This window comes from Phalacrocorax aristotelis, chromosome 3, assembly GCF_949628215.1.
Source record: "Phalacrocorax aristotelis chromosome 3, bGulAri2.1, whole genome shotgun sequence".
Taxonomy (NCBI): Eukaryota; Metazoa; Chordata; class Aves; order Suliformes; family Phalacrocoracidae; genus Phalacrocorax; species Phalacrocorax aristotelis.
This window is the reverse complement of record NC_134278.1, coordinates 97520968-97536911: the sequence shown is the minus strand read 5'-3', so window position 1 is coordinate 97536911 and position 15944 is coordinate 97520968. Positions and strand designations below refer to the sequence as shown.

Below are 15944 nucleotides of genomic sequence, written 5' to 3'. Positions count from 1 at the left end.
CTGAAATCTATGCTTCATGACTTCTTGTATTCTCCACGTGAAAATGGGGGAAAGACCCACTGCTGAACACAGCGCCTGTGAGGGGGGACAGGCACAAGAAAGGCTGTCAGTATTATCACCAACCACTCCTATGGAAAGTCCATTTCAGTGCACTCTATTCGGCAGAAGCACTTAAAGACATGCTGAACATCAACTACAGAAGCAATTCTCAATTTGATTTAGCCTTGCTAAATCATGGCCTGAAAAAGCCTTTGAAGCTACAGATCTTCTTGGATGTTTTCAGATGACAGCTGGTGTTAAGGTAGCCTTGGGCAACTACAAGAGAAAGCCACTGACTGCAATGCCAGATCTAACACCTATGGATCCAACCTGCACCAGCTAAATCTAGATACCCCAATTCTTTAAGCTCTTGCCCAGAAAATACTTTCATATGAGGAGCTACTCTGTTTTAAAGTTAACAAGGCCACATTTTAGATGGACAGTGCAAAGCCGTCAGCTAACTTTCATGTATGTCTAAATTTACTGGCTTGATTTTCAGAGTTAATCTGAGCAGAATGAAAAAAAAATCAATACTGAACTATTTAAGTGTATATGAATTTGCAAGGAAATAGGTAATCACTAGTCAACTGTCAATATGTTTAATTTTTCATTTTCTTTTACAAAAATCCGTTTACTAATGCAATATCCAAGAAGTAGACTCAACTACTTTGAAACACTTATGAAATGTTAAATGGGGAAAAGAACAACTTTCGAAAGAAAATAGCTCTGCTAGCACAATTTACACATCCACTTTTTCTCAGGAAACCACTTGACCTTTTAAAAACAGATTGAAATCCACTATGTTGAAGAAATTAGATAAGGATATTATCATCTTTCCAGCTCTATGAATTCTAGTAACGTCTCTAACACGAAGCACTAATGCATTATTAAAATATAATGCAATACGCTACTTAAAGTATTTTTATTTTTAAATGACAGTACTGAGAATGAAGAATTAAATAAACATCTAATTCTAAGCAGATAATACACTAACAGCTAGAACTTGCAGATGGCTTAGTAATAAAATATTAATGTCTTTCAGTTTAATAAGCATATTTTCAAGACAAAATTCAGGACTTTAAGAAGGAAGGACTACAGAATTTCATCAATCCACTGTCCACCATCACCCATAAAAGTACTGCCATGGAATTAATAGATTAGATGGAAAAAGGAAACTGCCTACCGTCCTTGCTTTTGTTAATGTGTGCATGGATTTGCCACTACTTCCAAAGTAAAACACTAGAATTTATAAACAAACTTTCATGGCTAAGGATGAACTAAATCCAATTAAGATTAAAATATGCCTAGCTGCCAGGATGGAGTGTTACCATCAATAAAGCACAAGGCTAAAACGCGGTTCTGACGAAGACCACAGTAGCATTCCGTTTTGTTTTCTGCACAGAGCACCCATGGCGATCACATCCACAGAGCTATGGCAGATAAGGAAAGTGTACAGACAGCAGATTATTTTTGACAGATTCTTGCAACATGGCTCATCCCTCCAGCTCAGCTGGAAAAGCTGTACACAGGCTTACACCATAGAATGCTCTTTAACTAAAGTCAGCTACTGGAAAAAATACATGTAAAAAACTGTGAGATATCAGATAGAATGGCTAAGCAAGTGGCTAACTAATAATAATTTCCCTAGCTACCAGGATTTATGGATGTATAAATATACAAAACTGAGAAAGAGAAAGATGAGTGATACATTAGGATTGGGGTAATATTTTCACTATTCTCTTTCTGCTCTTTTGCAAGCATATTCTCAGTTTAATGCAATACAACTGACATGTTTAAGGCATTGTGTAGCTGTTGTTTAGCACAATAATGTTTCTGGATATAGAAATTATACCTGGAAACATTCTCTTTTCTGCTCTGACTTGACTTAATTCCTGGGAAGGTATAGTTATGTCTACTTTATGAACACAACGCTACCATGGCATTATTCGTAGATTGATAATACATTCCTAATATAGATTTAGACATAATCTGATCTGCATATCACAGGATATGAATACTGACCCACTTGACCCTGTATTCAGCCATAAAACTATTATTTGGTTAATCCATAATGTGTAATAACCTCAAGCAGGTCTTCCAGGAAAATGTCTTCTCCTAATGTGGTGACACACAGTAGGGGAAAATCTCTCAGCAGTGAATTCCAAGGCTCACTGTTGAAATCGTGCTCTATTTCTTGCATTAATTTCTTAGTTCTGGTAATGGCTTTCTAGGAACAGCCAAAGAGCACTGTAGGCTTCTAGTGTTTTCTCCCCCTGAAAGCACTTATACTGTAATCAAGTCACTGTATAGTTTTCTTTTTGACACTATAAATCAGTCAAGATAGCACATATTTTGGGCTCTTGTTACACATGCACTGGTTTTTTTTTTTTCCCATGGAACCACAGACACCAGGTATAGACTTTGACACCTCTTCCAAAGCTGGTTTCAAAGTGCTGTAAAGGGTGGTAAAATCCTCCCCAACTCTTACATTTTAGCCTTTTGTGCCCACAAAGCGATTTCCATGAAGTCCTTTGTCACAGCATCACATGATGCTTCATATGGAGCAACTTGGAAGATGAGACTCCCACAAGTGACTTCTCAGAATTCTACATTTCCAGGACATTGTCTACATTGCTATAACCTTTATTATTTCCTCTTAAACCTATACCTTGGTACTTAGCGCTGCAGCGGTGCTTACTGCAACTTTCTTTAAATCCTCCGGGCTTCCCAGGTGATCATATTCACACACATTTGCCCTGCCCTCACTATTATTTACCAGTTTTTTTCATCTTTGTATCAGTCACACATCATCAGCAATGACTTTAAACAGACTTCCAGCGCACCTACAAAAGTGTGATATATTTTCAAGCCCAGTACAGAACCCCACTGTACATGTTTCCAGTCAACGAATGCTCCTCACTGATAAATCTTCGCTGTATGCAATGTTGAGGTTATCTCAAGCTGACTACTGAAAAATTAACTATATTCACTGCTCATCACCTCTATGAAGAGTACCCATCAGCTTTGGGACTGACAATGAGATGTGTTGCTGTGATATGTAGGCTCCCCAAAGTCACTGCAATGCCGAACGCTGCTGCACCTCTATGGATGGTAATTTGGTTCATAAAGGATGATTTATACACACAGGATACCTGTGAGCACCAGAGAAGTTAAAAAGAGGAAGAGGAACTCTGAAAGTGAGCCTGAAACCATTCTGTCTAAATCCTTAACGTGTACCTTATCCTACCACAGCTTTTTGGAATTGACGGTGCAACCACAGCACTGTCTTTAGTCTGAGTTTGTATTTTAGTTCAGTCAAAAAACACACATGAATTTGCATGAGAGAGAACTACAGGACTAGGACCCTAAAGTGAGATGCTCAAGAATCCTTTGGTTGACAACTGCTATGAGGCAATTGCTGTGTTCTGAAAATGAGAGCATGTTTTCAAGACTTAGCCCTATACCCAGCTACAGTTAAACTTCTGGTACTGTTTGCTCCTTCGAAAAGGGCATATTTATTCTTCTCTCCCTATTGTGCAACTGTAATTTAAAAATTGTCAACCAGTAGTCTATTAATGCCCATCAGTTCTGTAAAACAGGAAGACTGAAATTGTCTTTATATATACTTAACCCTGACAACACTGTTTCATGCTGTTCTTTTAACGTCCACTAAACTTGATGCTGCATGCGGAAGGTAATCTAATGCCTTAGAAATAGTCTACTGAGGAAAATAAACCATTCACATCTCAATTAAACCAATTTGTAAAAGCATCATTTCACTGCCTTTAATTTAGTTAACGTCTGCTTGGGTTGAAATCAGAATGTTGTTCACAATGTTTTGTGCTTCTGATACAGAGATGGATGTTCAATTTCTACTTCAAATTTATTTGAAATTGTGTATACTACAGAATCTGACTCTTGTGAAGCTCATAAGGATTCTAGGTTATATAAATCATACAAGCTTTTCAGTCTTTTTCTGACAGGTAGGATAGACTGCAAAAAAGACCCTCTGGGTTTAGCTACACCTTGCTAGGGTCAAGGTAACTCTTACTTACTCTGAACTTACTTTTAAATCCACAATATAAAACAACAGTCCTGTAGAACTGGTTTCAACCAAGATGCCATTAATCACAAATCCAAAGTATTAAAGAAAATGTTATTTCAAAAGTGTGGATTCTGCAGTTTCAAGATGTTTTCTTTTTTTAACTAACAGGGCTTAAGACTGCAGAAAGCTAACGACGCTGCAGGATGAAGAGACAGGTATATATCTTCTCTCCTGTGTTCATATGGCACAAAGGGGAGAAAGAGTCTAAAGCACGTACATATTCATACGTTCAAGACAGCAATAATTTGTGTCCTCTTGGATACCTGGTTAAGGTGGTTCAGTCTCTTGAAAATATATCTAGGACAAAGCAGGTTGCTGTTTTACCTGCTGCAGTATGAATTATAGTTACTCCTCCTGAATTAGTTTAATGGAAGTTCTTATCCTGAAGACATAAAGTACTATTCTGCTGTCGCACCTCACACCACCAGTAAAATATATCTGGGGACACATGCACAAATGTGCCCCAAATAAAATAGTACCTCACCTTCCTAAAACACAATAGCACTGCAGAGAAATTAATTTTGTTTTCCATATGATAGATTGTCTGGTTGGAAAGCTCAACACTGCATTGATTTGTTCTGTCCTGAGAAAGGCTCCCATTTCAAACTGACTTCAGGGTTGCCCCAGAAGCTAATGGAAACAAACTGCATGGCAGAAGGAACACACAGCAGCACTACACTCTCATATTCTTCCCTTGCATGCTCTATCAGCCACCAGCAGCATTACGACCACTCTTAAAGCAAACGCATGTGTATTCCACCAAGTAAGGCATATAAAGTGAGAAGCACAGTCACAACCATACCAACACTATTCACTTCGGTGTCACACAAAAGTAATTTTACTGAAGTCAGTGGATATTGGTTTGGCTTCGTGAGTGACACGTTATGTAAAGACCTGTGTAAACTTGAATGAGACAGCTGTGAACCTATGAGAGGGCAGGCTGAACGGATTCTGGTGTTCAAAACTTTGCATTGAGAAGATGGTCCTGCCTCGGGAAAGAAAAGAGTGATGACAAATATCCTTAAAGATATTGACTCTATCACAGATATCAGCACTGTAATGTTAAAGAAGCTACTGAGTAGCTAAAACTCCTTGGTAAAGACTGATTGAATCTTTTTCTTTTTAACCAACAATATGTTAATCCTCTGCTATGATCTTATCCTCTTACGTTGGATAAGTTGTGATACTGCAGGTTACATGAAAAACATATGTCCAACCAAATAAAAGTATGCAAAAGAATTTCAACGTATTGGCGATGTTTCATCTTTTGTGATCTGTCTTTTACCAGAATTGTTAATAAATAATGACCTTCCTGAAGCGGTGAATAGGACCAGATGTGACAGATTTGCCATGTCTCATTCTGAGATCTGTTTTCACTCCCACTTTCTTCCTCTAACTTAAATCCCCACAGCTTGTGGTCTTCCTCAGAAATTCCATTTTCATATCACCCTGTGTCTAATTATGGTAAGCAGGTATGGACACCATCCTTTGCCATAAGACACAAAAAGAGCAGATTATCTGTTTCTTTCAGTATTTTAGAACACCTTTTTCTCAATCACTGCTCATTTGACATTTTCTTTGTCCTTCTAAACTAGATGCATTGTGCCATCTTGCTGTATTTAACTGAAAGGTGTTATACATTCTGTGATCAAGTAATGACAACCGTGCCACACATTTTATCAAAATCTGAATTTAATTACAGGATCTATCAAGTCTAAGAAGGGATGAGCCTTTGTATTTCACCAGGATATCCAAGATGAAAAATAAAGGAAAAAAGAAAAACTGTCTGCAGACTTAGAGAAGCATTATTATATAGCATTATCTGACAGAAAAACCTGATAAGCTGTCAAATTAAAAAGCTGATTTGCGAAACTCTACTGAAACCACTTTTGGAAGAGAGACTTACTGTAGTGTTGTATTTGAGTATCACCTAGGCTCTTTATTTAAAGAGGACAGCAGGATAGAACAATTTCATAATCTCTCAAAGGCCAGGAGTGCTTTTAAAAAAAAAAATTCACTGACTTTGGATGAACTGTAACAGTTTTACCCAAAGAGAATGGGAAAATAAATCACCATTTCTGTTAGCATCAATCTTGCACATGAACAATAAAATTATACTGAAAATGAGACCTAGATACATGCTGAAAAATACATTTAATCATAGCCAAAGAGTAGTCAGAGGTCTATGAATCAGAAAAAGATGCAAGAAATCAGTTGTGCGGTTACATATTGGCAAAGGTAAGGTAGCATGCTGGCCTAGTTACATCCATCACTTAACTGCTGGTTTGTGGCTCAGTAACTAAGATTAATTTTTAATCTATTTTGAGCAGAGAAATAAGAAAACTATTTTGTGAAAAGACATACAAGAACGAAGTGGGATGAACTGTAGTGTTTGGACTGGAAACTGAAAGGAAATTTCTAAGTGCAGGAGTTTTCTCCTAAGCTATCCACTTGGAGAAGCAATTTATGCAAAGAAGCGGACTTGACCCGATCCATTTTTCCTCCTAATTTCTTCAGCTCTTCTACCACTAACATAACTTTTAAAAATATATGGAGAAAAAAGAAATGGGAATAGGAAAAAAACCACAAACACCACTAATCATTTAGAGGGGAAATGGACCATTGATTTAAATACAGTTCCATTAATATTTTCTTTAGCATTCTAAACATTCTTGGATCTTACTTGTTTTTTGATTGCTAATGAAAATAATCCATGAGCTGTCTACAGCATTAAGCCTTTGTCTTGAGCCAGTGCAATTAATTAAAAATATTTTCTATAAAAATTCAAATTATCTCACCTGTGCGGATTATCTGTCATACATCAACTTCTCTTTTACTGTACGATGCCTATTCAACAAAGCAAGTTGATTTTTTTAACTTTGGGACAAGAATGAAAAAATACTTTAATCATTATATAAGATTAAAAAGTTGTTTAAGGAAAGGAAGATTTTACAACATTTTTCACTAGAAAAAATGCAATTAAATTGCATAAAGCTAACATTTTAATTTTTAAATTTTATAAATGTAAAAAATCATGGGTTTTAAATGCTTGATTTAAAATAAATTTTTGTTGTTCTTTAAATACTTTTCATTTTTTTCATTGCCTCTCAAAGGAAGCATACACTCTTTTTTCAGTACTTCACTCATTTTTCTTTGTCAATTATCTCAAAACCATCTCTAATACAGCCAGTATGCATGGTTTCTAACTTTTAAATTATTTTTTTAAAAAAAATCAATGTTAATAAAGATATAACTTAAGGTTTAAATTACCATAATTCAACTGAAAATCAATGGATTTACCGTGTTGTTTTTCACCAGGTGGGAATCTGTGCCTCTCTTCTCCATAAGCCAGGGTCTGATCCATGAAAGAATTTTGCCTTTACCACCAGGATTATGTAATTTCATCCTGAATATTTTCACATATGGAACTTTGTCAAAGACTTTGTAGAAATAAAAAAAAAGTTAACTCATTCATATTTATGCCCCATTATCTCCGATAAAACTGGAGCAGGTTTAGCTGTAATAATTACCAGCAGACATTCCCAGAAGGATACCTCAACATAAACAACCCCAGGGAGACATGACTCCATGGACACATGAAAGGCCATAAGGAACACTCATCAATTCTCCTTTCAAAATCTAGAAGGATGAGATGTTACTTGGTAACCAAGGAACTATTGACTTAGCTGGTATTTCTCCCTTTTTCCTCTTACTAATTCCATGGACTAAATATTTTAGACCCACATTTATAGCCTAATTTTATATATATGGCATAAATTGACACATAAAGTGTTCATTTGCACTGTATAATTCATCTTTGACATATTCCCAGATGGAGAGTTCCTGAGAAGTCCTCCTGTTCTTTCCGAATACTGTTATCTCCAGGGGAAAGAAAGTATTATGAGATGTCCTTGTTTCACTGGCACTGCTAGCTTCTCACAGCAGGAAAATGGCATTCAAAACCGGAGACGCTGGGCAGTACCTGTTCCACAGAAGCTTAATTGCTGTGAACAAAACTTAAGTCTTTTCCATTGCATTTCCCTCCTGGGCAGAAAGGTAGTCTTTATTTTGCCTTTGGGAGCGTTGCCCCCAGCAAGTGATGAGATTGTGAGCTTCACAGCTCATCAGAAGAGGGTGTTCTTCATATCCTCTATATCCACCATTGGGGTTGACTTATCAAGGTGACAGATCTGATTGTAGGAGTGTCAAAACTCTGACCACAGCAAAGGAAAGCACGTGAGAGAGAACTGAGATGTATTCTTTTATCCAAAGGAGGAAGCAAGTAAGAAGAAAAGGTGAAGACGATGTGTTGCTGGACTAATAAATAAATAAATAAAATACGAGTCAGAGCATTTATATTATCTCAGTGTGGAAAAAAACCTGAAAATCCTATGTCCTAACAGCAGTGGCCAGGGAAGTTTGAAAAATTACCTTATGGCAAACGCAAGGCAAGGCAAATACTGAGTGACCATTTACTTGCTACATTCCCACCTCACCTTGACCGTTAAAATTTTGCATGGATATGGTGATAACAGGCTCTTTGTCCATTTTATTAAAATATTTGAAGATATGTTTGTGAAAGAGTTCGAGATCTCTCCTGGCAGCCACACTTATGCCTGAAAAACAGATCTTTGATTCTCTTTAGAAGTAGCAGTAGGGGCTTGAATTTGGAATGCTTTTCTGAGACAATGGTATGCATGTTAGACACCTTCATGAATTGCTTGGGAAGTACTAATCCAATCTGGAGGAAAAAAAATGTACTGACACAAATGTCTCCTGTTAATTTTATGGTCAATCTGAACACACAAAACCAAGACAAATGGATAGCAATTATCCTAAATATGGTAATAGCCAACTCTTAGTATTTACCCTGAAGGCAGGTGTATCCCATGAAAAGATGGCAGATGCTTTGTCTATTTTCCAGAACAGGGATCAAGAGAAGCACTTAAGTAAGATACCCCCTTCCCCTAGCCTTTGGATGTTCTGCAATAACAACCTTTAGCCCACACATCCAGAGAAAGTCCCAAAAACAACATGTGTGCTCTCAGATGTTTAATGTTATGTGATAAAGCAAAAAACCAAAACCAAAACCCAGAGCAGAATTATTCTGTATTATCCCAAAGTCCTAAGAGCTTCAGCTGCCAGTTGCCATATTGCAGAGGTACTTGGCAGTAACCATAATGTCAGCCTGCGGTTTCATCTTCTGCCAACATATACAGACTCTCACCCAGGTTCTTCTTTGGTGTGTATGCTTCATCATAATTTATACTCTCAAGTCACAGAGATACATCTGTTCCGGTAGTCTGGCAGTGTTTTGGACAATCTCTTTTGTGTAAGCAACATGTCTGAGATGCTCGTGCTGTCAGATCTAGGTCTGTCATGCAAATGCCCTGACAAAATCTGCTGACCCACGGGGTACATGAGGACAGCTGCAACTAAATTATTCTTTTCTAAGGCTGACCAGAGATCCAGCGTTGACTGGGAAGACTTTGTTTTAGATATTTGCCTACCTCAGACTGCTGCAGGGTCCCAGGAACTGCCGAGTATTCCCAGCAGTCTGAACAGCTTTGGAACCATAGACATGTTGGCCAATATCTGACAGATCATCTTATATCCAGAAAATTCTGCATCAGTCTGATTTATGATGGAAATCCCGAAGAGTAGGTTCCCACTGGTAAAAGGATTGGTTGCATGGTGTTTTTTAAAAGAATCAGCATAGGGCAAACTCCCTTTGACTGCAGAACGTATAGAGTTATTCACAGAAAAGTGATTCTGAAAAATCCTTCACAATAAATGGTGATTATTGTGGCTTTAGAAAGTCACATAGCTTGTTCCAGTATACCTTCCCAGACTGGTAAAATGCACGCTCTTCACTACTAAGGAAGGAAAATTAGAAAATTGAGAAAATTGTTTTTCTTGTTAAATATATACAGATCTGACGACTGCTGTGAGAAAGAATTTTTTTGCCCCCCATTTGATTTTATTTGAAACAGATTTTCTTTCAGATAAGGAAGAAAAGATTGTTTCAAATTAAGTTAAATGTTTTGTTCTCAGGTTACCTAAATCCCCTGTAAACACTGGGCAATCTTGACATGCAAAGTCAGAACATTTTATTTAGAAAATACTGAAATTAATATTTAGACATTATTAAAACCAATTTCCTGCTAATCCATTTTTCCTTTGGTCATAAGTGTTAGTTAAGTTTGATCCAAATTAACAAGTCCTTTGGTTTCCTATCATATATGCATTCTTAGCAAATCTACATTTCAGTGTAGGATTATTACCTAACTGAAGTTGCAAGAGCAGCCTGTTCACGGTAGTAGCTGGAGTTGCTATTATGCTGCAGTCCCATCACCACAACAGCAGCCAGCCAGTTGGGAAGGGCAATTAAAACTAAGTTGTGAAGCAGACAAGGTAAGCCACAAGGAGCAGAAAGGATCTGCATGGAAAGTGGGGTTAGTCTATTGATTAGGAACTTTGCACAACCAGCAGTTTTCTCATTCCTGTTTAATATGATTGGAAATTAGGCTGCATCCAATGGGAAATCACTATCTGAAAAAGTGGCCAAGGTGAAATATTAAAGTTCTTTGGGAAGGTGCAGAAGGATGATAAACATTCAGTAAAGAGACATAACATTGAATTTAGTCAAGAAAGATAGAATCTACAAATCCAGTATAGGTCTGGGCATCTTAGTCAGCTATCAAAAACCTACAATAGGCCATTCTCAATCACAGGGCTACCCACCAGCCACTGACACTATGGGGAAATGGGAAAACAGGGCAAATATTTAATAAAGGGCAGACACTGCAGTGAGCATCCTCATAGCTCTAGCATTGCACTCAGAAATGGCAAGAGAGAAACTTGGGAGTAAAAAAGAAAAAGACTTCAATGGGAGTCTGGAAGAACATGTATACCTAAATCTAAACCTCTGTTTCTGAAAAGCATCCAGCCATTTCAGGACACTGAAACCTTCACGTTTGTCTAGGACTAAACCACATTTTTCCCCACTATACTCCAAAAAACCAACCAGCCACCTTTACAAGGATAATTACCCTCTACCACTGGCCACCCCCACCTCTTTTTCTTTTACAGCTCTCTCATTTCACATCTACTCATTTACAAACTGAAGGTGCATTGGCCCAGAGAAAGAATAACTTTAGGGTCTAGTGGGATGGAGAATGATGTACAAGAAAAACATGCTAGATCTTACTCATCTTCCAGGGTCATTTCTGCATTTTATGCAGCTCTAGGATAAAACACACAGAATAACCATGAAAGCCCTATGGAGCATTGACATAGGATACTTTTTGCAGGGTATCCTTGACTGCTCATAAAACAATATTAGAGAATCATGTGTGCTATGCCAGCTAGAAAATCCTTTGCAAGAGCACTAAACTCTGTGCAGATCCTGAGATCCAGGACTGAGTTCAGTCTCCCTACAAATCCCACACAGACTTGGGGCAATCAGAGCCACAGCTCTTTTGAAAAAGATGCTCGCTTTGAGTATCAACAGGGGCGCCCACAGCATCCTGCTAGCAAGTGATGCAACACCAGCTGTTACTGAGCCTTGGGTACCATTACCTACAGCATTTAGATGGGGCTGTATGAAGTCTACACAGGCAATGAAAGTGGTAAATCCTGAGCCTCTGAACAGAAACTCCTCTCAGAAAGTCTTCACCCAATATTTTAAGACGCTGATCACAAACAAGGAATGTCTTGTAGCCAGACACTCAAACCAGAAGTGTAATTCAGAGTATAATCCTTCCTTGTAAAGAAAGAAGAATTGATCAGTTGGTAGGCTTTAGGCACCCAACTGATTTTTTAAAATATTATTTTATTTTTTAAAAAAGGAAATCCATCTTATTTAGGAATAGCAAACTTACTAATTAAGCTGCTAATCTTGTTTCTATTCTTAATTTTAAAAAACCCAGAAGTAGGAGAGATAAGTCTGTGCTTATACACAGTGGCGCAGGCACATTAAGAGATTATGCAGAAAGAAACGATTCAGAAAACAGGCACAAAGCAAACAAGAATATTCTTTCTAGCACTGAAATGAAAGCTAATGAGCCCTCACTCATGCAAACAGGATCAAATTTTGTCCATATAGTACAACTGCAACATGTCCTCCATCCAAAACATGAGCAAGGAGCAAGCTAGCTCGTTAACCAGTACTGCCAGGTACTACTGTCAGTCTCTAAAACAGCAACAGCAGAAGCACGTCTAAATGGGATACAGCAGCGTTTTCCAATCTGTGTTGTCTGATATCTTTAAGACATCATTTCTAGAAATACGACTTTTAGAACTGAAATGACAGTGGTAGCTTTGAACATGGTGCCATTAATATCCTCAGAGCAGTATCAACCTTGCTCAAAGGCAGCATAATCTTCAGGACAAGCCTGTGTGTTTTCTAAAAAGTGCATCAATACCAGTCTGCGAAGGAAGTAGTGACTTTAAAAAGGGTTCAGATGGAGAGTGCCAAAGCTGGTGGAGCAGCATGGAAACATAAGTGAAAGATATGGCTAGGTGCTCTTCTGCTGCAAAAGGAGAAGCGATAGAAGGTGAAAAGGGAGAAGATGGATTTCAAATGCGATGCTGTGGCATTCAGGAGCCATAAAATATTATTATGGGAAAGGCAAGAAAATGAAAGGCCGACGGCAGTCTTGGAATATCCAGCAACAAAGCAAGCCAAGGGATTGTGTACCTTGGCTGATGAAGCAACTGAAAATGCCTTTGCATCTTGTGCATGGATTGTTAAAAGAAGCTCAAGAAGCTCTAATTTTTTGTTTTCCTTTTTCAGAGAAAACGTCCAACCTCCTTCCACTCCACTAATCTCCACAAGGAAATCACTGTATTTTCTAAATTGATCTATTTTCAGTATAAACAAATTCTGTGTGCCACTATCTTCAGAACTCAACTGCACTTCATCCTCGGCGTAGCCACTTTGTATTTTTGTGAAGAAGCAGAACAGAGAAGGAAAACAACAATATTTTCAGGCTCATCATTTAGGTAAAAAGAAAAAAAAACACACAAAACAAAAGAAACAAACCAAAACAAAACCCAAACCTAGTTTTTTCCTTTCTGTTACATAGGTCTTGAAAACAAAGACACACTCCTCCCCAGCTTCTACCATCTTATTTCAGCTACCATTTACCAAACACTGCAAAAGTTAGAAATCACGGGGGGTAAGGGGGAAACAGGAATATCTGAAAGACTACAGGATATATTTCATTCAGTATCCTTCTTTCCCTCAAGAGTTTATCACCTCTCAGAAATGTGTCTAACTTAAAGCCATTATTTTTTTCTAACCACCAGAACTGTCACTCATTCATAATGCATTAGCACACAGGATTTTTTTAACAGCTCCTGCAATACATAATGTCATCTGCACGCATACTTTCATTTTTATTTTAAATTTTACACTATTGTCAAGAAATTATTTGAAGGATGATTTTCCACCTGTGGATTTTTAAAATTATTTCTATTTTTTAAAAAAGCAGGTGAACAGCTGGACTACAACTCAAACACCAACTAAAAAACCAAAAACAAACAAACAACACCCCACCCCCCCAACCCTAAATACTAATCATTACTACCAGGAATGGCTTATGCATTCCTTATTAGTGAAACATACCTTCCCGTCCCACTCCACCCAAAAAAAGAAGAATTGTCTACTTTTAAACAGGTAAACCAGAACTGTCATCTATGTAATAGCAAACATGCAAACCACAGTACCTTTCACTTACATGTCTGGGTTTGCTGCCTTTTGTTTAATAATATAAACACACACACCAATTTTTAACAAATAACATGCAGGTTTGTAAGTTACCATTAACGGCTCAGTAGTCCTATTCAATAAGAAGGGGAATGCGTATCTGAAAAACCTGTTGCCTTTAAAAACGAATAAAATTAGTAACACAGTAATCTTCAGTGCGTGGCATTTGCATAAAATTAAATATGGGCCCAATCAAGGCAACTCTGTGTTAACATGAGTGGTCCTGGTTCAAGTAAGCAGCATCACTTGCATAAGTAATATCCCACTGTTTGCATCTTAAGTTAAGGCATCTTAATTTTGTTGGTTAGTTGTACAACAAATAACTGATAAACTTTTGATCTATGCCTGTTGAAACACTTCTACTAAATTAATAAGCTTCAGACTGCTTTAATAACAACTTGTAATTAAAAGAACACAGACAACCTTTTCCTCAGTAAATATTTTACCCCATCACTTGGAGATCGATTTGGAAGTCACTTTACTGTGTAGCTTTTGTCAAAGCCTTTTTTCCCCCTAAAACAACAATCCAATAAAAACAAATGAAAACAAGAAACAAAACCACTATTTCATGCCTTTATAACTGTATTTTTCCAATTCCAGTAATAACTTGAATTTGTGCTTTTATCTCACTTAGGAAATGCCATCATCATAAACTGCACATCACTCAGGATTCTTTAACTACTTAATTAGCTACTAAAACACTGCGAAGGAGCTGACGCTGTATTAGAAGAGAAGCAAAATGAGCCAAAGTCCACACATCTCCCACCCTCTTACAAGCGTTTGTGTAAGCCCTTACCTGCTGGGTAACGTTCGATAACTGGCCAGTTGTCCACCTGTAATGTGGCATTGCCACCACTTCTTGTGAAACGTACTACATGGTATTTTCCATCATTAATGATTGCGTTGATCTCTTCGATAGAGATGTCATCAGTTCCAACATTAAATTTAACTCCAATTTTTCCCTGGTGCTGCATATAAAAAAAAAGAAAAAAAAAAGAAGAAGAAGAAGAACTAATTAAGAGTTGTTTTAGCAAGAAATAGAGACAGCGTGTCATACAGGGAAAGATTTCTAACAACATCTTCCCTCCTCAGATGTAACTTCTGAAGGCTTGTATGTGGCAGTGACAAGCCTCCTGACAGCTCAGTAAGTCCAGGACATCTCTTTGATGGATAATTGATATTCCAAATGAGTTATTTCACCAAATTGAGTTCTCTCCTTTTCTAAGGGATTTAGACCAAGATGAGGAGGAGGGAAGCTCAAGTTTTCTTTCTTCATTCGCTCCCTCACCTCCATGAGAATTAAACACCATTTTTCCTTTTAGGCTTTCAAAACAGAAAGCCTTGCAGTGTCACTTGGAAGAGGTATGAGGATTTTCTGGCTATAAAAGCCAAGGCCCAGCCCTGCACCTCTTTTCTCCAAACCTCATTCATACTCAGAGTCTTCACAAATGATAACAAAGGAGGAAACTTTTTTTCCCCTCTAATGGAGGGATTTTTTGCTTCACATTGTTGTAGCTCTGAATCATTAAGGCAAGAACAGACCAACTGACTAACAAAGACTTCCCTGATGAGAGCCAGAGAGGGGTGAAAGGCATTTGTGACACAGGGACAGCATCTTGTTCCCACTAAGGACCAAGGCTGATTTTTTTGGCTGGGATTTGCCTGTAAACTCCCGTCCCTGAGAACGCGTAGGGCTAAGGGGACTTTGCACACACGTTCATACTCAGGACCAAGGCTGTAAGTTTTCCAGATGACTGTGATATTAGCACTTTTTCGTTTTTATAGTCTTTTAATTATTAAGACATTTGCTCTAACAGGACATTTACATTTTAACGAAGTCTTTTAATGTCTACTAAAAGCTTAACTTAAGGGCTTCGTGTTTTTTTTTTCTTCTATAAAATCAGTTCTATTCCTGAATAAGGACACTTACTAAATTAAGGAGAAAAAAAAAAGAGAAGCACTGCACAGTATGAGATTAGGGGCTTGTGCATAATAAGTGGCAATTCAATGTGAAATTTCAGGTCGTTG

The 15944-nt window shown here is 37.7% G+C and overlaps 1 protein-coding gene across 28 annotated transcripts in view; it reads right to left on the bottom strand.

Annotated features, from left to right (window-relative positions):
- NRXN1 (neurexin 1) overlaps positions 1-15944 on the bottom strand; it is a 726997-nt gene that overhangs the window by 110270 nt on the left and 600783 nt on the right. For all 28 annotated transcript variants that reach the window (XM_075088626.1, XM_075088628.1, XM_075088629.1 and 25 more), the window contains one exon: positions 14713-14884. In XM_075088626.1, the coding sequence (XP_074944727.1) occupies positions 14713-14884 (172 nt within the window). The remainder of the gene's footprint in view (positions 1-14712; positions 14885-15944) is intronic.